The 25,994-nt window shown below is 54.2% G+C and overlaps 1 protein-coding gene across 1 annotated transcript in view; it reads right to left on the reverse strand.

The window, feature by feature from the left end:
• Positions 1–25,994, reverse strand: part of DLGAP4 (DLG associated protein 4) — a 175,422-nt gene that overhangs the window by 65,866 nt on the left and 83,562 nt on the right. The window contains exon 3 of the mRNA XM_066383918.1: positions 1,897–2,965. Within this exon, the coding sequence (XP_066240015.1) occupies positions 1,897–2,892 (996 nt within the window). The 5' untranslated portion in view covers positions 2,893–2,965. The remainder of the gene's footprint in view (positions 1–1,896; positions 2,966–25,994) is intronic.

Below are 25,994 nucleotides of genomic sequence, written 5' to 3' on the forward strand. Positions count from 1 at the left end.
CACGGACATGCACACGCAGTCGACGGTCACCTCGCGATGAGTGAGCATGCACAGCCCAGCCAGAGTACACAAGCCTCGTCACGTGTACACAGCTGAGAGCGAGCACGCTTTCCCACCCACACCCACCTCATCGAGGATGCGCCCCAGCAGCCCCTACATCCCGTGTACACCCCCAACAAGTACACAACGTGAACACAGAGCATACTCACACGCCTCACACGTACACTAGCCACCACTGCACTGGGAACACATCTCAACATGTGCGCAGCTCGCCGTGCACCGCCTCAACACCTACAGCGGGCACACCCTCACTAGCATGCTTCACCATGCATGGCCAGGTACACGCGTTTGCAGTGTACACGATATACCCTGCCTTCAATAGGTGCACAAATGCACACTCCCCAATCCCCGTGGCTGCAGAGACACCACGTTCCTCTTGGTGTCCACATGGCCACTGACCGATTCCCAGCTGAGGGAGGGTCCCTGTCTGGGAGGGTCCCCACCCGAGGAGCTCCCCTCAGCCTTCCCGATCCCCCTTCCCCAGCTGACTGCCCAGCCAGTCATGAGAGCCTGCACATTCTGACCCCCCAAACCACTTGCTAGTCCAGCCTCCCTACCTCTCTACCTGTCCCTTGGGAAAGTGGCCTTGTATATTTCTGCTCAAAGCCCGTTGCTACCTCAACACAAGCAGGCAGCGCCACCTCAGGGTCTGCAGGCCACCCGTTCCCGGTGTTTCGGAATCATTTCCGCCTGATCACACCAACCACACCACTATGAGAGGAAGCCAGGTCACAACACCTTCGCTTATGTTTCTAAACTGGCAAGTGGACGGAGAGCCATACAAGCCTTATAAAATACTGCCGAGATGTCGTTTTCTCCCTACTGGAAAAAGAAATCGCTGTTTACCCCTTAGTCTCACTGTCTGAAATTTTACATAAAACAACGAGAACTCAGAGCTTTGTCAGACTTTGATGTTCATCTGGTTTGAAATGCATCTAACGTGTCCCTGATGGCTGGGCTGGCTTGCCCTGGCCTACTCCCCCGCCCCCACCCAGGCAGGCCAGCTCACTGCCCACGCAAGTGGCCCCTTCCATCTTGACATGTACTAAAATCCGCTTCCTGTAACTCCCACCCACATCTGCTTGGGCTCCGCCCCCCTCCCTGCTCCTAAGACACCTGGGGGACGCTAGCAGCTGAGAGCTCTGAGCCTTATGCTCCTTCCCTTGAGTGTGGCCTTGGTGCATAATAAGCGCCTCAATAAACATTAGCATTTGAAAGAAAGAAGCTAGTAAACCCCAGAGTGGGTGAGTGCCTCTGCACTCCTACAGCCCTCCATGCTTGCTTACCTCCAGAACATTTTGCTCACACTGACGTGACTGTCTGACCATGTGTCTTTCTCTCCCAGCGTCCCAAGAATCGGGGCGACGTCGTATTTATTCCTAGCTCTGTTCATTTAAGTGTCCATCTGTTCACCTAACCCCCTCTCCTCCCCCATTCCTGAGCACTTCCTCTGTGCCAAACGCTGTCCTGGGCTTCGGGGACACAAAGCTGCCCCAGTTACGGTCCCTGTCCTCAGGGAGCCCCCGGTTTGGTGTGGTGGGAGTGGCAGGAGGGTGCAAGTTGAATGCCATGTGATTGGTCCTATCAGGGTAGATGGCACAGCTTCCCGATTTGTCTTCTAGATTAGTCTCTATTCGTGGCTGGTCTCAGAGGGGCCCTAATCAATGTCCGCTGAGAGCATGACCCGTGGGAGGACTCCCCTCAGGGACAGGTACCCCAGTGACCCATTTCCTTTTCCTGAGGGAGTGACTTTCCAAGTGACTCAGTGACACAGTTGGGCCTCACCCTGTGCCTTCCTCACACCCCTCACCCCGCCCTGCCCTGGAAGGGACCCACCTGCAGGTAGTGGTAGGCTAGACTCTGGTGGCAGGATTTTGACTTTAGCAGGCTCTTATCCAAGGTGGCGGAGGTCTTCTGGCAGACCTCGTGGGCGTGGCTGAGAGTCAGAGTGGACCAGGAGCCCCTCTTGACGTAGTTGGTGTCGGTGCCCACCCCGAGGCTGGGGCAGGAGGCCGGGGGCGCGGGCGCGGGGGGCGGGGCAGTCAGCTCGGCGGTATTGTTCTTGGCGGCTTTGAGCATGTGCCCGCTGATGGTGTTGTAGGCGTGCATGAAGTAACGCGGCTGGCTGCGCTCTGCCTGGCGGCCCAGCGTCATCAGTCCGGAGGCCGGCCCGCTGCGGAAGGCACCCCCCTCGCCGTCCAAGTTGTCATCGGAGCTCCACCAGCCCGAGATGTTGGAGCGGCTGCGCCGTTTGGGCTCCCCGGCCTTGGCCCGCTCCTTGCTCTTGGCCCTCCGGCCCTTGCCGTCCTCCAAGCCGCCTTTCTTGCCGCCGTTGGCACCGATCTTGCCTGCCGCGCCCTCCAGTGAGGGCGCCTTGGTGAAGAAGAGCCTCTGGACCGAGTGGACCAGGTGGCGGATGCGACCGGGGCTCTCGCCGCGGGCCTTGGCCTCGCCGCGGGGGAACTGCAGGGTGCTGAAGCCATCGCGGTGGATGGGCAGCTGCTTCTCAAACTGGTCCAGGAGGTTGGCGGGCAGCCGGTTGATCTTGGTGGCCTGGGCATGGCTGGGGAAGGGGCTCTCCTCCGGCACCTCGAAGTGGGAGTTGTAGTGGATGCGCGGGAAGGTGCTGCTGGGCGGTGGCAGCTGGTTGTTGAGCGGGAAGAGGCCGTCCCCTGGCAGAGCGTTCTGTCCGGGGAAGCGAGCCTCGCGGGCAAAGGCCTCCGTGGGCGACAGCAGGTAGGGGTTGCGGTCAGGCCCTGCGAACAGGGGCTCGTGTGGTGGGTCCAGGCTGTCGGAGAGGTGGCGGGGGCGGCTGTCACCGAGGCCTTTCATGGTCCCAGCCCTTGGGGCAGGGGCCGTCACCCTAGTAGGGTGCCCGGGTCGCCTCTCCCGGGCAGTGGCTCTCCTGGGGAGAGAAGACAGAAAGGGGTCAGCTGGATTTGGAGGGGACAGGGTGCTGGGAAGGTCAGCCAGACCCCTACAGAGGTCAGGCTTAGGAGGATTTCTAAAGAGTCCTGCCGGCCCTAAGCATGGTACAAATGGAGGCCCACATACTGTGTGTATGAGTAAAAGTTAGCAAACTGTTAAACAAAGTATCTTCTATTCTCCTACCTTGACAAATATATCTGCATGAGGTTCGAACTCAGACTTCTTGGTCTCCTCTGAATTCCACGGAGGAACGTGACGGAGGGAGCTGCCTGCCCTCCCTTTTCCTCCCGTCTCTGACTCTGCCCCTCACCGTAAGGAGCCACACACGTGGGCATCCCAAGTTCACTCTACCAGCCCCCAAAACAGCCACCCCTCAGGCCTAGGGAGGGTCCCACTGGCACAGGGAAGATCCCATGCTGGACCTGGAAGTAAGGGTCCAGTGGCTGAGGCAGGACTGGGCCCCACACTTCTATTCCTCTACATAACTGCTTTGCAACTGTCACCCCAAGCTCCCTGGTCCCAAACTCTCAAGGATCTGAGAATTAGTTCCTTGGATCCAGCCAGTTTCACGACCAACAGTGCCCTAGGCCTTCCCGAGAAGGCTGCAGAGTTTCTATGTATTGACTCCTTCCCCTGTTCTAGGAGCCTGAAGCCCCGCCCTCCTGGACACAGCACCTTAGGGACGGTGAGCAGCCCCCTCGGAAACATTTCTGCTTCCACCCGGAGGCTTGTCAGAGCCTTTATACCCTGGGGCAGGGGGGGGGGTCTGCTGACTTACAGCATTATCTTCACTACACCCTATCCTCACATGAGGACAGCCACATGAGGTGGGGGGCCATTAATTCTATTTTAGAGATGGGGAGAGGGAGCTGTAGTCAAGTGAAATAGGTAACTCAGACTTCAGCCAGCAGCAGTTCCCTCTGGGCAAACCTCTTCTTGGAAATAGTTTCAGGAAAATGCAAAACCACCCCCTAACCTCCTGCCCTTTGCTTGGCCTCCTGCATCCCCTGGGGACCCCAGTGACCCCTGGGCTCAGGGGCCAGCCTCTCCGCACTCCTGCCGGAGAACTGTGTGTGCAAAAACACGCCCTTGTGCTGCTCAGGTAAGGCCGGCGACACTGAAAATAGAACTGTTTGCAAATATGGCTCTACTCGCTGGGCAGGGGTCTGAGTCCTTCACAATGCCACAGTGGACCGGGCTGGCCACCAGGAGAGGACAGCGGCAAGCCCTGCCCCAGAAGGGCACACTATCTTCAGTCCTCCCTGCCCAGGGCACCTTCTCCAGCCCTCCCAGGGGGAAGCTGCCTTCAGTCTGACATCAGAGGTCCTCCTGACGCCAGGAATCCAGGGCTGCTCTAGGAGGACTGTGGGAGCCTGAGCCCACGGCTGCCGCTCCCAGCCTCCGACTGTGTGTCTGCCACGCGGGGTGGGGGGCAGGAGGAGGAAGTGAGGGAAGGTGGGGGAAGATGGGGGAAGGTGCTCAGTGAACTGTAAGGTTCTGGCCTGTGCTGTTCCCTGGGGGACAAATGCCACCCCGAGTCCTGGTGGTCTCAGCTGGTGAGACCCCTCGCCTGGCTTGTGGGGAAGGTGTTACACAGGTGCCTGCTTGGAGGATGAGAGGAGGGAGTGGGGGCTGCCACCCTCAGGGCAGTGGTGGGATTCAAATAATTTAACAACCGGTTCTCTGCCCTCATGACCGTTTTAAGTATAAAAGAATGATACACCAAAAGGTAATTTATTACTTCATGCATGTAATACTTAAATAAAAACAATAAAAGAGGTACACAAAACTAGATTATGTTATAAGAAAAAGTTTTGAAATATTAATAAAAATATTAAATAATAAATAATGCCTAACAAAAAACAATAAAACTATTATTTAAGATACTTCCATATTGCTTTTTTTTTTTTTTTTTTTTTTTCCCCCCTCTGTATTTTTCTGAAGCTGGAAACAGGGAGAGACAGTCAGACAGACTCCCGCATGCGCCCGGCCGGGATCCACCCGGCACACCCACCAGGGGCGAAGCTCTGCCCACCAGGGGGCGACGCTCTGCCCACCAGGGGGTGATGCTCTGCCCCTCCTGGGGGTCGCTCTGCCACGACCAGAGCCACTCTAGCGCCTGGGGCAGAGGCCAAGGAGCCATCCCCAGCGCCCGGGCCATCCCCGCTCCAATGGAGCCTTGGCTGCAGGAGGGGAAGAGAGAGACAGAGAGGAAGGGGGGGGGGGTGGAGAAGCAAATGGGCACTTCTCCTGTGTGCCCTGGCTGGGAATTGAACCCGGGTCCCCCGCATGCCAGGCCGACGCTCTACCGCTGAGCCAACCAGCCAGGGCCTCCATATTGCTTCTTGATTGGTGTCCTCACTTGCAATTTTTTCACCTACGGACGGAATGAACATGACCACCGGCGCTTAGAACACACTGTTGCACAGATGAATGTTAAAAAAGAGCAAGGAATGTAAATGTGTGCTTTCCACATCAGGCGGCTGCCCAGGCGCCCGCCTTAGAGAGAACCTTGATTACAAGTGCCATTTTAACAACCGGTTTGCTGAACTCAACAAAAAATTAGGGATCGGTTCTGCCGAACTGGTGAGAGTGGCTGAATCCCACCACTGCCTCAGGGAGACCTGCACAGACCAGCTAGATGCTTTGACAACCACAAGTGACCTCCCAACTTCTGTCCTTTCTGTGACTGGGACCCTCATTGTCAAGAGTCTCTTCCTCTGGCTCTGGGGCCCTGCGTATCTATCCTCCTGTCCCACCTTAAATGCCGGTATGTCCCAGGGCTTTGGGTGGGCCCATAGTGTCCCCACATCATTGAAATGCTCCAATGTCACCCAGTAGGGGCTCAAGCCAGACACCTGGGCATCTCCCCAAGTTCTTCCCTCCCGACTTTCATGTCCTTCCCCTAGTAACAGCCCGCACTGTGCCTGGCAGATGATTCTACCGCAGTCTCAGGTCCTGTGATTTAGGTGGAGCCAGTCCTATCCCAGAACCCCAGGTATAGACATATAACTTAGGCCTGGCCAATTGGAGCCCTACATCCCTGAGTACTGATTGGCTCAGAGATGGAAACAGGATCCTTGCTAGCCAATGAGAATTGGCCCCGGGATTATGGCTGAACATTTGAGGAAGAGGTGCCTTCCTTTCTGTTAGAACTGCTGTGGTTGGTATATTGTCAGCCTGGAGTCCTTTGTTAAAATCTTGCCTGGTGTCTCAGATACAAGAATCAAGAGACAATCTGCTTAAGTCTGAAATGGGTTTCTGTGTCTTTCAACAAGAACTTGACTGATACAGGCCTCATGTCTGGTTTGTCATTACAGCAACAACTGTGGGTGGCCCACCCATATCTCCTGTGATCTCTTCACTGTGGTGCCCTGTAAGCTGTCACCATCTGCATTCCTGTAGGGGGCTGGAGGAGCTTCTTCTAGCAGCTAAGCCTCCTCTGCTCACAGGCGGCCATGGCCTGACCTGGCTGCGGCTCTCAACCAGGTGGGACAACTGAGGGGTGGGCTCTACACTGCCACCTGGAGCTGCCTGGTGGGACTGAACTCCAGCTGCCCTCAGTGGTCACTTGCTTGATAACGCTCCTTCCGTGGGCGGCCTCGCCTTCCCCGCCATACTGCTCCCTTCCACACTGTGCTGCCCGTTCCCAGATGAAGTACTTGCACTTGAATCCTTGTCTTGGGCATGCTCCCGGGGAACCCCTCCTTTGACAGTCGCTGAGTCACGGCGATTCTGCCCTTGGTTATACTTCCTGGGGTTGTCTCCTCTCTGTCCCCTCTGCCTCTGTCGCTCCCGCCCCTCCCCTGGACAGCTCGGGTCCCGGAGGCTTTCTTTTCTCTAACACCTTGCTCGCATTTTTGAGCTGGAAACTTAATTCACTTATTGCCTGACTTCCTTACATCTAATAAATGTGTCATTGGGAAGGCGATATATTTCTTCAAGTACTCGTTTGGCCGCATCTCACAGATTTCATTTCCCCACACGTTTTTCCTCCCTTTAAAAAAGAATTGAGGTGAAATTTACACAACATAATATCAACCACTTTAAAGCGTACAATTCAGTGACACTGTAGTACATTCACAGTGTTGCGTAACCACTACCTCCATCTAGTTCTAAAACGTTCTCTTACCCACTAAGCAGTGACTGCCTGTGCCCTCCTCCTTCCAGCCCCTGGCAACCACCAGTCTGCTTTCTGTTTCTATAGACGCACCTAGTTCCCATGGGTCTTGTTTTCATTGCCACTTTAACTATTTGTAAGTGTACAAGTTCAGTGGCATTAATTACATTCATAATGCATGCAGCTACCACCATTACTAATGTGCAAGGTGTGTCCATCAGCCCAAAGAGAAACTCTGTAACCATTAAGCAGTAACCCCTTATTCTCTCCGCTCCCCAAGTCCCTGGTAATTTCTAATCCACTTTGTGTCTCTATTACTTTGCCTATTCTAAATATTGCATAGGTGGGATCACACAACACTTGTTCTTTAGTATCTGGCTTATTTCACTAAGCACCATGTGTTCAAGGGTCACCCACGCTGCAGCACGGATCAGAACCTCACCCCTTTCTATGGCTGAATAATATTCCATTGTTATGTATATGGCACATTTTGTCCATTCATCTACTGATGGGCATTTGGGGTGTTCCCACCTTTTGGCTATTAGGAATAAGGCTAAAATAAACATTGGCATACAAGTATCTTTGTGAGTCCCTGCTTCTAATTCTTTTTTTTTTCTTTTTTAAAAAGATTTTATTTATTCATTATAGAGAGGGAAGAGAGAGAGAGAGAGAGAGGAGGGGGGCGGAGCAGGAAGCATTAACTCCCATATGTGCCTTGACCAGGCAAGCCCAGGGTTTTGAACCACGCAACCTCAGCGTTTCCAGGTTGATGCTTTATCCACTGCGCCACCACAGGTCAGGCAGCTGCTTCTAATTCTTTAGGGTATATACCAAGGTGTAGAATTGCTGAGTCATGTGATAATTTTGTGTTTAATATTTTGGCCCTGGCCGGTTGGCTCAGCAGTAGAGCACCTGTCTGGCATGTGGATGTCCTGGGTTCAATTCCCGGTCAGGGCACACAGGAGAAGTGACCATCTGCTTCTCCACCTCTCTTCCTCCCTCTTCTCTCTCTCTCTCTCTCTCCCCCACTCCCGCAGCCATGGCTCAGTTGGTTCACGTGAGATGGCCTCGGGTGACCTCCACCTCAGGCATTAAAAAAATGGCTCGGTTGCTCAGAGCAACGCCCCAGATGGGCAGAGCATCACCCCCTGGTGGGCATGCCGGGTGGATCCCAGTTGGGGCACATGCGGGAGTCTGTCTCTCTGCCTCCTCTCCTCTTACTAAAAAATAAAAAATTTATTTTTGAGCTGCCAATCTGTTGTCCACAGTGGCTGCACTATTTTTATTTTAAGATTTATTTATTGATTATTTTACAGAAAGGAGAGAGGGAGGAACAGAGAGAGACAGAGACAGGAGAGAAGGAGGGGGGAGGAACAGGAAGCATCAACTCATAGTAGTTGCTTCCCATATGTGCCTTGACCAGGCAAGCCTGGGGTTTCAAACCGGTGACCTCAGGGTTCCAGGTCGACGCTTTATCCACTGCGCCACCACAGGCCAGGCAGATGCACTATTTTACAACCCACCGGCAATGTGTGGGGCTCCAATTTCTCCACATCCTCACCAACACTTGTTATTTTCTTTTCAAAATGTACCCATCCTAGTAGGTGCGGCCTGGCACCTCACTGTGGCTTTGATTTGCACTTCCCTGCTGCTGATGATGTTGAGCATCTTCTGATGAGCTTACTGGTCACTTGTACACCTTCCTTGGAGAAATGTATATTAAGTCCTTTGCTCGTTTTATTTATTTATTTATGTATTTTTCTGAAGCTGGAAACGGGGAGGCAGTCAGACAGACTCCCACATGCGCCGGACCAGGATCCACCCAGCACGCCCACCAGGGGGCGATGCTCTGCCCATCTGGGGTGTTGCTCTGTTGCGACCAGAGCCATTCTAGCACCTGAGGCAGAGGCCACAGAGCCATCCTCAGGGCCCAGGCCAATTTTGCTCCAATGGAGCCTTGGCTGTGGGAGGGGAAGAGAAAGACAGAGAGGAAGGAGTGGGGGGGTGGAGAAGCAGATGGGCACTTCTCCTGTGTACCCTGGCCGGGAATCGAACCTGGGACTCCTGCATGCCAGGCCGATGCTGCACCACTGAGTCAACTGGCCAGGGCTCCTTTGCTCATTTTAATTGGGTGATTTGTCATTTCTGGTGTTGTTTTAGGAGTTCCTTATATATTCTAGATATTAAACCCTTATCAGATAAATGATTTGCAAGTACTTTCTCCTATTTGGTCCCTAACTGGTTTTTAATAGTTCATGTTTTGCAACATTTCCTGGATCGCCCACTCACCTTTTCCTTCCTCATCAGCACTGATGGCCTCCCTTCCCTCCAGCATCCCCTGGCCTGTCAGTTCCTCAAACATGAGTCCCTGTCCCCATAACCTCCCTGTGGCCAGGGGCTGGTTCTTCTCATCTGAGGGACAGAGGAACGGGCAGGGGTCTGGCAACGGGCAGGTAGGGGATGCCGCTGGTGGGTGCCCAGGCCTCTGCCGCAGGGTGGAGGCACTCACACCTCCCGTCACCAAGAGCCTTGGCTGCTGACAGCGCAGAGCTGGGTACCCGCTAGACTTGCTCTCAGACAGAGGGAGACGCCTCACCGAGGTAACGCTCCTCCCCCGGGGGCAGCCTGCGTCCAGGAACTGGGGATGTGTGCAGGTACTAAGGCCTGGCTGTCTCGCCCAATTCAGAACAACCCTCAGGGGCCACCCCAGCTCCAGAGCTCCCCGTGGGATGAGCTGAGGCCTTTGCTCTAACTGCATCTCCTTTCAACTCCTCCCTCTTCCCAAGCCTGCAACTCACCTGTCACAGGTGTTCCCAAGAGACTCCTCATGCAAACCTCCGAGTGTTTCCTGACCCTGAGGCAAGACTGAACTGGATTCTACTTTTTTCCCTCCTTACTGATGTAATTACTCCTCCAAAGCCTCAGTTTCTTTGTCTATAACATGGGGGTGACGACTTTTCCTTTTCAAGGTTATAAGGATTAACTGTGATGTCCTATAGGAAGCCACTGGCCCCTAGGTGCTCGATAAATAAATATCACACTGCCCTGCTCACCTCACAGTGCTTCCTGGGGACAGGCCGAGGCTTCCAGTGTAGGGATACTGCATAGCCTAGTGGACAGTGCCCGCAGCTGGGCCTGGATTCAAATCCTGGCTCTGTTCTTTACTCTGCTCTTTACTGGGACTTTGGACTGGTCCCTCTCTTGGGGCCTTAGTGTCCGTCTCTAAGACGTAGGGGGTTTGAGTGACAGTGGTCTGGGGATCCCATCACACTGATTCCCTGAGCTCTCTTGGTCAATGTTCCTAAAACCCTGGGCGTCCGCCCCTCAGCCACCAACACCCAGGGAGGGCAGGAACCTTACCTTGGGGAAGTCTTAAAATAGGCAGGACTGGGCCTCGCAGGAAAAGCAGCTGGCGGCCTCGGCTCCCTTTGTCTCTGAGCTATACTTAGGCCCATCCGGGTGCCCATAATTACCTCTCATTAATATAAGCCTCATTGCCCTCATGGAAACGTGGAGAAGCCGGCAGAGCTGCTGCCTCCCTGGGAGCTCGGCGTGCTCCGTGGTTCCTCTGTGTCTGTGGCCACTACCGCCATCTGCACAGAGTGGGGCCTTTCCACCCTGGCCCAGCCCCTCCTGAGGCTGGAGTTGGCCTGTGAGCCTGGGAGAGCTAATTAGGGACAAGGCAAGGAAAAGAACCCAGCATGGCTCCTCCTAAAGCAAAACTCACCTGATTGTGTCATTTTGCTAATCTAGAACCTTCTGCGGATCCTCTTTCCACCTCAGTCCAAACTCCTTGGTGTGGCAGTCAAGACCTGGCTGTTCTAACCCCAAACACCTTTTCAGACGTTACCAGTCCCACTTGTTTTCTCCACCGCCCCTCCCTTTAACCAGCCTAGATGTCTTATGATTTCCTACTCATAACTTCTGTATTTGGTGCTACTAGAAAGGTTGCATTAACAGAGACAGAGAGTCTAAATGAAGGGAGGGGATAGTCCTGTTTAATGCTGAGCACTATTGTTAAGAGAAAGACAACTAGAGTGGGTGAGATGAGTGATGAATGGCCGGAAATAATGTGGGTGGAATGGCCAAACATTCTGGGATGTTCACAGCAGTCCATGGGGGACTCAACCACTGCCATACTGAAGGATTGAAGTGTGGAAGGGAAAGGATGGGCTCTATAGGGCCCCTGTTGCTGCCTGGGGTGAGGGAAGGGGAGAGGTAGAGAGAGGCAGGCTGTGTGACACTGCGGCTTCATCTCTGGGTACCCGCCCCACGTTTCCCCCACATTTCTTGCCACACCTGCTCCCTCTCTTGCTGGCCTTGCTCCTCCGACCTCTAAACATGAGCGGAACTGGGTGCACTGCTTCTCTCTACAGACTTTTCAGCTGTCCTCATCCAAACTCGTGGCTAAAACATCACCTATATCTGACAACTCCTAAATTTACATCTTCCGCTCGCTCTCGCTCTCAAATACCGGACTCGTCTCTCTAACTGCCTCCTTGACATTCTGCCCTGGATGTCTGACAGGTCCAAAATCAAATGCCTGATCTACCCACCCTGACCTGTTCCTCCCACAGTCTGCCCACGACAACGTCATCCTCCTGCGTGCTCAGGTCAGAGACCTTGGCATCATCCTCGGCTTCTCCTTCTCTTACCTCTCCCACCCCATTCAACCACAAGTCCTTCAAAAACAACTTTACCTTGAACATATCCCAGAACCTCACCACATGCATAGCCCCACTGGGGCAGGGGGGCAGGTCCCCATCGCCTCCCACCCAGATGACAAGATTCCCACGGCTCTCAGACTGAAAGTCAATCTCCTTCCTCCTCTTCCCCCTTACTGCTTTCCAGACCTCATTTCCTGCCCCTGCTCTCTCGGGCTTCCGTTCTGTTCCTTGAACAGGGATCATTAACTCCCGTCCTGGGGCTTTTGCTCTTACCGGTACGTCTGCCTGATGCTCTGCGCCCACTCTCTCCCCCGCCCCCAAACATGCCAGCTGCTCCTGCACTTCGCACAGGGCCTGGAGCACAGGCCACCTCTGCTGGGAGACTGGTCACGGGGCCCCCTCACTGGCCAGCCCTCTCTGCAGTATCACCTGGACTTATGTCTGGTGGGGCCTGGCCCAGCAGGGATGGGGTCTTTGTCCCTGCTCTGTCACTAGCACCCAGCACAGGGCCTGGGCACATAGAGGCTCATAAGGCTTTCGCTAAATGAATGAGGCAGGTCTTGGGGATGTCTAGAAAAGATGCAGAAAATGAGGCGGTTCCTGGGTGGTCAGTTTTCGGCTCACAGCTAATCACAGTGATTCTTTATTGAGCACGTACTTTATACTAGATGCTTCCCATATGTGAGCTCACCGAGTCCTCACTGCGGCTCTTCCTGGGGGGATGCTGAGTCCAGCGTGGTAGCCAACCACCAACCTGCACCCTGGGGACCCCCACCTCCTAGTATTCGGTTCCTGTAAACAGCCTCCATCGGCAGCACAGGCAGGGTTGACTGTGTAACCAATAGGGTATTGTGGAAATGACCCAGCGTGACTTCTGAGCTAGGTCAGAGCAGACCGTGCAGCCTCTGCCTTCTTTTCTTGGCTCACTGGCCCTGGTGACAGGAGCTGCCATGTTGTGAGGACACTCAAGCAGCCCAGAGGAGAGGATTGCATGGGGGAGAAACTGAGGCTGCCTGCTGACAACCAGCATTCACTTGCCATCCACAGGAGTGCCCACTGTGGAAGTAGAACCTCCAGCCCCAGTTAGGACCTGAGATGGCTGCAGCCCTTGCTGATGACCTCATGGGAGACCCTGGGCCGCCACCGCCGAGGCCGCTCCTGGGTTCCTGCCTCTCAGAAACCGGGGGAGATAACACACGTTTATTGTTTTAAGGTGCTGCCAAGGTTTAACATACCGTGTTTCCCCAGGTATAAGATGCACCCTTTTTGGAAAAATTTGGGGTCTATAAACTGGGTGCGTCTTACACAGTGAATTGTGGCATTTCAAATGCCATAGATGGAACTGAGGACGAGGCAACATATGAAGACAGTGATTTGTCATCAGACTCAGATGAGAACAAGCTCATGGATGGGAGTTTTGACAGTGATGAGGAGTTGTATGAATTTTATGATGAATAAAACTTTATGTAATACATTTTTCCCCCCAAATCTTGTGCCCCCAAATTCAGGTGCGTCGTATACACGGGTAATATGATGATTTTTACACTCTGCAGGAATAGGTAGCTAACACACCCATGTTAGAGGACAGAAAGCAGTCCAGATGGCTAACGTCACCTGCCCTAGGCCCCCGAGCCGGCAGTGGGTCGAGCCTGGTGTGAATCAGTCTGACTCCTATGCCCACATTCCACAGCCTATCCCACCAGGCGGAGGTTCCAGAGTCTTTTTCGTCTATGACAGCTCTGTTTATCCTGATGGACTCAAGGTCCAAATCGTTTCCGCCCTAAGACTGTGTCCATAGCAACTGTTTGACAAGCGTGACATTCAATCAACTGGCTGTTTGGTCAACAAGATAGCAGGCAATGGCTTGAGCAGAAAGCCTGGATTGGGCTGCTTGGGATGTGTGGCCGGCACTGTCCCCACCTCAGGACCCCTCCTCCAGTTGGAGCTCAATTCCTGGGATGCCTGTCCTGACAGTGAACTCTAAACACTGGGCCCAGGATGTGGGATCTGCAGCCCCTCTGAGGTGGGAACTGCAGGCTTGGGGCTGAGCGACTCAGTGGGGACAAGGCTGCTGTTTACCAGGACTCTCTCAGACCATGGCGAATTTAAACCTGCCCGCCTGCCACTGAGGCTCAGAGGTCATCCCCCCCGCCCCAGCCCTGCTCAGCATCCGTCTTTGTGTTGCAGACACAAAAAGGACAGAAGAAAACACAGACCTAGAACCTCAGAACACGGGGACTGCAGAGGCATCCTTCAAAAACCCCGAAGAGAATCAATCTCTTCACCCAGGTCTCTTAAAGCCCTTCAAGGCCTTCCCTGTCCTCAGGCAAAATGCCAGCCTCCTCATTATTTCTCCAGCAACCCAGCGCTTTCCTGCCACAGGGCCTTTACACATGCTGTTCCCTCCACCTGAACGGTTCTTCCTTTCAGCTCTTCACATATGCAGTTGCTTCTGTCTATTCCAGTCTCTACTCACACGCCCACCTCCCCACCTATCCACCTCCGGCCCTCACCTGGGGGCTGCAACCTGACACTCCAGGCCTGGCTGTCTTGCTCCAGCCACTCCCTGGGCTCCAGGGAGGATGGACACAGCCCTACCCCTGTAGGCAGTGCAGTACGGAGACTGAGAATGTCTGGGACCAGCTTCCTCACGTTTGAATCTGGGTGCTGTGTGACCCTGAGCCAGCTACTGGACCTGCCCAAGTCCAGTGTCCTCACAGGGTTGTTGGGAGAGATAAACAAGTGAATACAGATGGCTCGGCCTGGCATCGGCACCTGTGGCTGTCCTCACCAATGGGACCCACCCCACAGGCAGACGGCCGCTGTTCAGCCACTCAGAAATTCAGATGAGGAAACGGGGTTTGGTCTGGGTGACAGAGTACATTGGTGGCAGCTGATATTTGAACCCAGGGCTCTGGACTTTTAGGCCAGTGTTCTCTGGAGGTCTTAAACCAACAAAAGATGCGTGTGTTACGGGCTGTGGGCACTTTCTGAGTGGTCCTCACCTCTCCTCATGTCCCCAGAACCCAACTGTCTAGGCCTGCTCTAGACATTTAATTAACCCGAGATAGAATTAAGTGAAAATAAACATTCGGTTTCTCAGGTGCACTAGCCACACTTCCAGGGCTCGATGGCTGCAGCTGGACAGTGGCTACCAGAGGCAACACAGATCGCTCCCCTCAGCACAGACAGCCCTGTGGGACAGAACTGCCCTAGAAACTGGATCGCTGCGCGTGGTTGTTGCCCACGAAGCTCACATGGGACTGAAGGGGGATAGTGGCGGGTCTCCGCGCCCTGCAGTCGCCATGGAAACCTCTGTGAAGCCTGTGAGCGGTGGAATGTTGCTCAGCCCTGAGCCTGTCGTCCTTGGCCAACCCTCTCTGGCTACGCTGTGCTGAGTGGGCTCAGACCGGGCTGGGACTCGCCCAAGGTCACGGAGCAGATGGAGGCGGCCAGGGGCTCGGTCTCCTGACTCTGCACTCGCTGCGCCCCAGCACCCCGCTGTGCAGACCCACAGTCAGCAGCGGGCACGCTTGGGAGAGGTGCTGGCCTACAGAAACGGTGCTGTGCTGACGAATGAGAGCCAAAAATCCGCCCTGGAGGGACGGCGGGGCACAGCTGGCCGCAGCTCTCAAGCCCAGGGGATGGCTCCCTGGTCAGCAATGGGACAACTAGAGTGCTGGGAAGGAGGCAGGGTTGGGTGCCTCTCCCTGTCCCCTTCCAGCAGGGTCTGGAGGGATCTCAGTAACCCCCAGGACTTGGACCCTACGTCCTGGCTGACTCCACATGTGGCCTCAGGCAAGTCACCTCCCCCATCTGTTTTCTCACTTGGAAAATGGAGATGATTATCCCAACCGAGTGGGGCCCTTGCGAGGGGCGGGTGGGCGAGCTGGACGGGAGAGCGTGTGCTCACCCCGTGGCGCTGGCTAGAGGCGGGAGAGAACAGGTGTTGGGACCCCTGCGACCTGGGACAGAATTCAGCTCCACCTCCTCCCAGCGCTGTGACCCTCTGCAGGTCAGCCGGCCTCTCTGAGCCTCGGTTTCCTCACCTGGGAAGTACGGACAAGATATGTCACTTGCCGTACACAGAGAGGGAATGTCGTTCAGCCCCAAGGAAACAAAGCGCAGGGACCGCGTGGACGAACCCCGCAGACACTGCGCTAGGCAGAGGATGCCGCCACGAGAGCTCACACACTGCGTGGCTCCATTGACATGAGACGCCCAGAACGATTCAGTTCGTAGAGACAGAGAGCAGGTCAGCGGCTGCCAGGGGCTGGCAGCAAGAGGGAGTGAGGAGCGATTTCTCTAATGGGTACAAGATCTCTCTGCGAGGGGTGATGAAAGGGTTCTAGAAATAGTGGGGATGCTTATGTCTTCAATGCCACTGAGTGACAGACACTCTTAAGGGGTAAGGTGGCACATTTCGTGTGTCTCCTACCACAATTTAAAAATCAGGGGTTTTCACTTGTAGGGTGATTGTGAACTTCAGCGGGCGTGTCTGGTAGGTGCTCCATAAAGAGGAGCTGTGGTTGTTACAGGGACCCCAAAAGGCTTTCCAGACCTTTCCAAAGCTCATTTACCAAGCGCTTCCTACTTGATATGCATTGTTTCATCGAGTCCTCAGATCAGCCCTGTAAAGGGCATCCCATCCTTAGGCCCCTTGAACAGAGGGTGGATGAAGGCACCCTGCCTCCAGCCACCGCCCCGAGCATACAGGCAACAGTGTCCCGTCTGCCACCGCCTTGGGAGAACCCCGAGCTTGGGCTGTGCTCAGGGGACACAATCTCTGCCTGCCTGCTCGCCACGACCTTCCCGGGAGAGGAATATTACAGGAAGGTCGTCCAGGGGACACACTGTCCCGCTCTCCGGCCTCAGAGCTCTGACTGTGGGGCAGGCAGGCCCCGGAGGTCACCTGCCTCAGCCTGTTTCATTCCGGCTCCGCAGAGGGACCATCCTGGAAGGGGGTGTTGGCAAACGACAGAACAAAATGGTCAGGATGCAGCAATTGCCAGCACATTTAATTCAATTCCTCCAACGTTAACGGGGCCTGCTCTGTGACTCAGACAGTTCCAGCCCTGAAAGAACAGGCAGCCAAGAGCAGGAGGGAGAAATAGACACGGCAATTAGACAACGCACAAAAATAAATTCCAGGAAGCATCAAAGCTGGGGTGTGTGGCCCAGTGAAAGGAGGGGTTACTACTCACTGGGGAAGGCTCCCTGGAGGAGGTGGCACTTCAGCCAACTCTCTGAGAACAAGGAAGATTCCAACAGATGAAGGTGCAGGGAAGGGCACTTCATAAAGGGAAAAGCACACACAAATCGTGGTCAGAGGTGAGAGGTGGAGGCAGTAAGTTGTCCCTGTGGTGAGGTGAAAACTTTGACGGAGGTGGGGAACAGATGTCCAGGGTCAGATCAGGGAGGTAACACCCGAGGGAAGTTTATTTAAACTATAGGCTATCCACCATCAAAATAGAGCAGGGCCTCAGAGACCAGCAGTTCTACTTCTAGGAATTACCTAGCAGCCTTGTCTCGTGCACCTGGGTTACGGGGCTGCACAGGGTTCTTCTTGAAGCACTGTATTAGCAAAAGCCTGCGAACAACCTAAACATCCATGAGGAGACTGGATAAGCAAATTATTACGGAGTCCTATGCAGCTGTTACAAAGAGGAAGGCGGCTCTCAGTCCTGACACAGCAATTAGAAAAGCCCTCCAAAATACACTGCTAAGTGACAACAGCGAGGGGCGGAACAGGGTGACGGGATCTGCCTCAGGTTGGGTTCTCTCTGAAGCGGACCCCGGCCCAGGGCTTGAGTCTATCTGGGCGATGACTCCGGCAAGCACAGCGAGGAAACAAGGACAGGCAACGAAACACGCACGCCCGAGCCGGGGCGACTGAGTTCAGTCCGGGGGGGAACTCCGCGCCAAGCTGGCGGAGGGCGGCCCTGGGGGCACTAACTCCCCCGTGCTGCCGCCCACCCCAGGGAGGCTGAGACACAGCCCTGAGCTGGAGAGCCGGAGGTGTTTCCAGAGGCAGCAGTGGGCATGAATAACACGACGGAATGACACTGATAATCTAAAAAGGGGGCCAAAGATCATTATCATATTCACTTATCTGTGGAAGGGTCTTCCCATAACTGGAAACAGGATTGATGGAGGAAAGGGAAGGAGGGGGACTTTTACTACGTTTCTTTAGAATGAAAAAAAGCTTTTATTTTAGAAGAATTTTAGATTATTCCAGGTTGCAAAGATAGCGCAGAGCTCCCATATAACCTTCACCCAGTTTTCCCTAACGTTCACACTTTACATAACAATGGGACATTTGTCAGCACGGAGAAATGAACATCCACACGTTACTATCAACTAAACGCCAAACTGTGTTCGGAGAGCACCCAACTCATGAATGCCCTTTTTCGGTTTCAGGATCCCATCCAGGGTACCTACCATAGGGCATGTAGTCTCTAGGTTCATGCAAATGTATTCTCTAGTTCCAAAATGTATTAACAAACAAAATAACCTGCAGGCTCCTGGGAGTCATCAAAGGCTTCTGAGCGGGCACGACCTGACCTGAGCCCCAGCCCTGGCTCCCTGCATCGGTCCCTACTCCCCAAAACACAAGATAAGGACGAAACCCGCAGAAGGTGCCCTCAAAGCCCCCCCCACCACCACCACCACCATATCACGCGTCAAAGGCTGCCTCCTGCAAACACCCGTGACTCTGCCTATGGGGCCAAGTTCAGACCATGCATGGATCAGTCAGGAGATACCACTCCTGAGACCCATCTACCTCACAGAGCCTACCTAGTACACAGCAGGTGCTTAATAAAAGCCTGGTGCATGAATAAACGGATGAGGAAACTGAGGCTCAGAGGTGAGGGGACATGTCTGGTTAATAGCAGAGCTGATGTCCCCAGAGGTAGCCCTTATCCCGTGATGGACAGGAACTGGTGGATAAAGCTCCAGCCTCCTTACCCCCTGGAGTGCCAGTAGCCCTGAGCTGTGCTTTCTGCTCCGTCTCTCAGGGTCCCCAGACATCCACAGGCGTTTCTGCCTGGATAACCTTTACTGGCCTGACCTGTGGTGGCGCAGTGGATCGAGTGTCGACCTGGAACACTGAGGTTGCCAGTTCAAAACCCTGGGCTTGCCCAGTCAAGGCACATATGGGAGTTGATGCTTCCTGCTCCTCCCCCTTCTCTCTCTCTGTCTCTCTCTCTTTCTCTCTCTCTGTCTCTCTTCTCTAAAACGAATAAATTAAAACAAAAACAAAAAAACCTTTACAACTCCCTTTTCTCCCCTTCCCCACTCTCCTGTCAGGGTTCCTGGGATCAGTCTCCCCAAATCTCCCTGCCATCCTGTCTCGGGGTCTCTGGGAAAACCCCGACTGAGATAAAAGCCAAGTCCTGTGGCCCGGTTCCCAGGCTGTCTGTGCCCAGATTCCTGCCTCCCCACTCAGCAGCCCTGGCCGGGAAGCCACACAGAGAGGCCTCACAGGGCTCCCGGGACACGGATGTCTCTGAGCCCGTGCCTTTGCATGCGCCATTTCCTCTGCCTGGAATGTCCTCCCTCTCTCTTACTGCACATGGGCCCAGCTGGAATGCCATCTCCTCTGTACTTCTCCGACCCTCAGGGGGCACACTGTACTTCAGTCACCCCCTCCTGCACATCTGGAGCCTTCTCTTCCACACTCTGTGAGCTCAGGAGGGCAAGACACTCCTGAGACCCATCTACCTCACAGAGCCTACCTAGTACACAGCAGGGGCTTAATAAAAGCCTGGTGCATGAATAAACGGATGAGGAAACCGAGGCTCAGAGGTGAGGGGACATGTCTGGTTAATAGCAGAGCTGGAGTTTGGACCTGGGTTGATCACACTCCTGCCTGAAGTCTTTCTGCTGTTCCCCACCCCCAACTCTGGCAAGCTGGAGCGGAGCCCGCCGACTAGTCCTGGGCCTCAGTTTCCCCATCTGCACAATGTGGACTGGCTGGAACAGGAAATCTTAAGGTCTGTGGTGCCAGACACGGCCAGCTGACGGCCCTAGGTGCCTGGGACTCAGCCCTGCGCCCTCCACTCTGAGGGGCGGGGAAGGGGGCGTCAGGCACAGTCCTCGGTAATTACAAAGCTGTGTTCAAGGTCAAGAACCACCCGTGGTATCCAAACACCTGCTTTGAGCCACACGCCCCCTGTAGCTGCTCCGTCACCCCTTCCTAGCCCCTAGAGCCGAGCAGGGTGCCTGTGTCTTGCAGAGCAGAGGTGACTCATCTGATATGAGTTCAGAGATGAACATTTCTCTTCCACCGAACCCCTTGCCAAAACGAGGGCCTGAGCAGGTGGAACAAGGGGCGGAGCTCACCTTCACAGGGGCCCGACTCCAGAGAGCCGCCCTCACGGTTAGGACCAGAGGCCCCAGCCTCTCCTCAGGTACAATAGTGTGCTTTGGGCATTGTCTCAGCACCTCCGGGGAAGCATCTTGGGCCTCGTGGCCTGTTCTTACCTTGGGCCCTCTGTCAGTGAGTAGCCTGGCACACTTTCATGGTAACCCTCCACAGAGGCCCTGGCTCAGTGTCCTTTTAGGTCTGGGTGTCCCAATACGGCTATGTCAACTTCGGGGTACTCTCACTCCATCCTCTCCTCTCTGCCAATTTTAACAGGTCACCCAGATGTTGTAGGGTGGTGGTATCCAACACCCTCCCTCCCACATCCTCTGCAGGACTGGGCCCTCGTTAGCTCTGGTCCAATCAGTCTCCAGCCCCTTGAAGCCTCCCTGGCCCACCCACCGTTATTAATAAAATAGCACATGCCCAGGATATGTTCAGCCCCACCTAGCCCCCTCCCCCCAATATAATTTCTTGTGTGGTCTTCCAGAAACGGCCCAGGCCTCCCTCCCACGTGTATACAGCACGCACAGTGACTAACACTTGCACAGCCTCACAACGTGTCAGGTTCTGTTCCGAGCACTTTGAGCAGCATCCTAACTCATTGGAACACCCCCCATGGGGTAGCTAACTACTATCAGCACCTCCATCTTACAGATGACGGGTGACTTGCCCAAGGTCACCAAGACTGTAAAGCTGGGAGTTGAACCCAGCCTGCCTAAGCCCAGAGTCCCCACTTTTAGCCATTCTACGTTTCCCCAGACTCCAATCGTGACCTCCTTTACCAAGGACCCCTCCCTGGCTGCCCTGCTCCTCTTGGCAGTCAAGGCCCTTTGCAGACCTGCCCCACCACTTCTGTACCAGCGTCACCTCATGGCATCCACTTTTCCCAGGACACACTCCCGCCAGGCCACTGTGTGTGCTGTCTCCTCCGCCTTGAGAGCTCTTCTCCTCCACTGGGTCTGGAACAAGGTGCAGCTTGCTCCTCCTCCAGAGGGCGCCCCGACCTGCTCACCAGCGGCCCCCTTGCCTGCAGCCTGGATAGAGGGCTAGCGCCCCCTCCAGGGGTTCCCGCACCTCACAGCGGCTGTGCAAGCATTTTGCACACTGTACGGGACTGGGGGCTCCCCACAAGCTGAAATGGCAGCTTACTAATTTTTGCGTCTCATCCATCCATCCATCCTATCAACAAATATCAATGAACACCTCCCATGAGCTGGGCCGATGCTCACCAGCGGAGCCGTCTTGTGCAGCAGACCGACATCACACACGGAAGCCACCTATGGAATCTCTGGTGTGGTCTTCCGGAAGCGGCTCCCGCCTCCCTCACGCCTCCCTCGCACGTGTATGCACTTACAATAGCTAACACTGTGTGTCAGACTCTGCTCCCAGCACCCTAAGTGCAGATATGAACTCACCTGCCCAGCCCCACCCCTTCCGTCCCCCTCACTCCACGCCGCCTGCTCTCCCCACGTCTCTCCAGAGCAGCTTCCAGAAAGCGCTCTCCGGAAGGGGAGACAGAGGAAGTAGAGTCCAACCTGTGTGGGTTTTTCTGGAGCGAAGGGATGTGCCTGGTTGCCATCGACCTGCAACGGCGACACCCCTTCGCCACAGCAGAGGTGGCCTGGCCCCCGGAGACGGCATCCTCAGGGTGAGGGAAACACTCTACACCCTATCTCAGTGCCCCTTGGTGACTCTGGGGTGCCCACAGGCCTCCACTGTGCCCTCTGGCATGCCCTGCTCCTGGGTTGCACCCCTTGCGGCTGACCTGACACGCTGACCCTGTGTTCACCCTACCTCCGGTCTGTGGGACCACGTTCCACCTCCAGTGCACAGAGGGAGAAACTGAGGTTCGGAGGGGACACCTGACGTTCGAGTGTACAGTTAAGAATTCTGATTCAATCCGCGATAGCCGGCCTCCAAGTGGCCCCCAGCGAGTCTCATCTCCTGCTGATACCCTTGGATATCAGTCCTCTCCCAGGCTGACGAGGGCTGACCTGCCAATGGCATGTTGTGGAAACGACAGTATGTGACTCCCAGAACCAGGTTTAAAAAGACATTGTAGTTTCCATCTTGCTCTCTTGGATCCCTTGCTCTGGGGGGAGCCAGGCATTATGCTATAAACACACTCACCCTATAGTGAGAGGTCCACGTGGCAAGGGAGTGAGGGCTCCTATCAACAGTCCTGTAAGTGAGCTTGGCAGCGAATCCTCCAGTCCCAGCCAGGCTTCTTATGCAGCAATAGATAACCAATACACATCTCCTCTGGAAACATGTGGGCTTTTCCTTACATACTTCCACATATGGGCAGCTCACTACCTCACAAAGCCATTTCCACCAGCTGGAGCAGTCTATCTCCCTGGGGATTCTTCCTTGGCCCTAGCTTTGCCCTCTGGGATTACAGAAGACACAAGCTCCTTCTGCCCTGGGCTGCCATGCAGGGATCACATCTCGTCCGGCTTCCTCCTCTGCCAGCTGCAGAGCCTGGGCATATTCAGCCCCTCTTTCTGCCTTCCTTTTTCAGAGGATAAGATTCCAGCTTTCTCCCCACCTGTGCTCTCTCTTCAAGCCATTGTCTAGATCAGGGGTCCCCAAACATTTTACACAGGGGGCCAGTTCACTGTCCCTCAGACCATTGGAGGGCCGGACTATAAAAAAAAAAACTATGAACAAATCCCTATGCACACTGCACATATCTTATTTTAAAGTAAAAAACCAAAATGGGAACAAATATAACATTTAAAATAAAGAACAAGTAAATTTAAATCAACAAACTAACCAGTATGTCCATGGGAACTATGCTCCTCTCACTGACCACCAATGAAAGAGGTGCCCCTTCCAGAAGTGCGGCAGGGGCCGGATAAATGGCCTCAGGGGGCCGCATGTGGCCCGCGGGCCGTAGTTTGGGGACCCCTGGTCTAGATGATCATGGATCTAAGTGGCCAAAAGGAAGTAATACCAGCTACAGAATCTGGCAAACCCAGGTTTGAAACCCTGTTCCTCCATCCGTGTGACCTTGAATAAGTTGCTTCCCCTCTCTGAGCCACTGAAACATACGGAGAGTAACACAGGATCACTGGCGGGAGTAAATGAGTTAATTCAATGGAGATGACAGCATGATCAAAGGAACTGTTTCATTCACTGGCCACATAGGATCCACCAGACACCTGTGCCCACCTAACAGTCTTGCAGGAGAGAAAACAGAGCCCAGAGAGGCAACATGACTTGCCCAGCTGGAAAGTGGTGGAGCTGAGACTGGAACCCCAGGTCAAGAGAAATCCTAGATCGGGGCAGTTCCTTGGTGTGTGCCTGTTCCCATCGGCAGGGAACTTGGACCCAAATGCACAGGGAACCTGGAGCCAAATGCACAGACTTGGTGCCTCTCCCACCAGAGTGACGCCCGTCTTCCCAGCCCGGGCTCACTGGTGGCTGTGAATGGTTTCACAATTCATCTGTTGAACAGAGATGCAGCATGAACCTGGCCGCCTGCTCAGGGGCCCTGTCACTGTCCCCAGCTTTCTCTCACCCCACTCTCCGCCTCACTCACTCAGCTCCAGCCACGCTGGTTTTCCTGATCCTCAGCTTCACCCAGCACGTTCCCACCTCAGCCCCTTTGCACCTGCTGAGCCCTCTGTCTGGCATGCTTTCCCCGATTCAGATCTTGGCACAAGTGTCCCCTCTTCTGGAAGGTCTCCCCTGACCCTTCAAGTCTACAGTAGGTGCTGCCTTTTGTTTCTCCCCAAGATAGCAACCTGACTGTGTCCTTTGCAAATCTCATCTCTGCCCAATACAGTCTTTGTTTACATGTTTATTTCTGTCCCTTCCTCTGCAAGGGCGGGGACTGGACTGCTTTGTTCACGGCAGTGTCCCCAAACCAACCACAACGTTGGACACAGCAGCTACTAAGTGACTGTTTGTTCGATGAATGAACAGGAGCTTCCGGCATGCCCAGCACCTTGCTCTGCGCTGTGGGTGGGGAGAGAAGTAGGACGGGGGTGTTGGTAACCCACGTGCAAGTGAGGCCAGGCAATCCTCAGGAAAGGGAAGACACTTGCCGGAGCTCACACGAGGCCTAAAGCAGCTGCACAAGGGCTGTTGTTCCGCTCAGAACCCTTCCTCATGCAGGACTGTGCGCGCCCGCCGGGGAGACGGCTGGAATGCTGCTTGATATGCTGCCTGGGACTGCTTGGAACGGAATAAAATATTTATCTGTGGCTGGAGGTTTGCAGAGGACATCTGAGATGGATTGCGTTTTCATGTGCCTATGAAATCTAATTGGATTCATTGTGAGATATTTGGTTTCTCGGAACAGACGCATCATTTTCCCAGGGAGCAGAAGTCCCTGCCACCGGGGGACTGGGCGGGACTGGGCGGGGCTGGGGCGGCCTAAGGCTGTCTGATTGGCTGGGCCTAGTTTGGGTCTCTGGTGGCTCCGAGGGTGGTGGCAGGAGATCTGTCTCCTCTCAGTGGGGTGGCCTGAGTTCCTCTGGGGTTCCTGGCCAGAGATGGCCACAGCTCTTCCAGCGAAGGAAGGGAAGAACTAAAGGCGCATTGCACCCCCAACCCCCCATAGCCAGTGCCCTATGACACACGCCGGCCTGGCCTCCAAGTCATCTCTCAACTCTGCTTTCTCACCCCCGGGGCCACAGTCAGCCCCTCCTCTCACCCTCACTGCCTGCCCCAGACACCCCGCTGACATCCTGCCTCCATGTCCCCCTCCCTACCCCAAAGGGAGACAAATCTCCGTTAAGTATAAGCTTCAAGTTCTGCCTCCCACTTGCCACATGAAGAAAGGTAAACTTTGCCTGGCCTGCGGTGGCACAGTGGATAAAGCGTCGACCTGGAACGCTGAGGTCACTGGTTCGAAATCCTGGGCTTGCCTGGTCATGGCACAGATGGGAGTTGATGCTTCCTGCTCCCCCCTTCTCTCTCTCTCTCTCTCTCTCTCTCTCTCTCCTAAAATGAATAAATAAAAGTTAAAAAAAAAAAAGAAAGAAAGGCAAACCTCTTCCCTCCCTGGATCTGTTTTCCCCTCTGAAGGGGAGGGGTGGAACGACGGCAGTGATTCTCAATCCCATTCAAAGGCGTCAGACCCCAAATCCCATTTTTATAGCAAATATTTGGTAATGACCCCCTTTATTACTCTGAGGTGAAATTCTTAGATAATGTTACCTACCTACCCACATAATTTTTAAAAAACACAATGCCTTAACTGAAACATAAAAGAGAAGTGAAAGGAATGTAATTTATAATATCGTGTATTATAAAGCGTAAGTGCTGGGACCCAGCTCCACTAGAAGGCATGCTGGCACCTACACGCAGGACCAGTGACAGCAAATGCAGACAGAGAAAGATGTGCTGTTGAATCAGCTACTCAAATACCACAAGTACCACCAGCTGGGGTGTGTGTGTGTGCACACGCGTGTGATTTTTCTAAAATGGTGACCAACTCCTAGTAAAATTCTGAACAAGTGAAATATGTCCTTTCCTTGGTATACACCAGGGGTCGGGAACCTTTTTTGGCTGAGAGAGCCATGAACACCACATATTTTAAAATGTAATTCCGTGAGAGTCATACAACGACCCGTGTACGTTATATATTATCCAATAAAAATTTGGTGTTGTCCCGGAGGACAGCTGTGATTGGCTCCAGCCACCCACAACCATGAACATGAGCGGTAGGAAATGGATGGATTGTAATACATGAGAATGTTTTATATTTTTAACGTTATTATTTTTTTATTAAAGATTTGTCTGCGAGCCAGATACAGCCATCAAAAGAGCCACATCTGGCTAGTGAGCCATAGGTTCCGACCCCTGGTCTTCATGAAAGTTACCTTCCTAAGTATAT

Source organism: Saccopteryx leptura, chromosome 5, assembly GCF_036850995.1.
Source record: "Saccopteryx leptura isolate mSacLep1 chromosome 5, mSacLep1_pri_phased_curated, whole genome shotgun sequence".
NCBI classification, from domain to species: domain Eukaryota; kingdom Metazoa; phylum Chordata; class Mammalia; order Chiroptera; family Emballonuridae; genus Saccopteryx; species Saccopteryx leptura.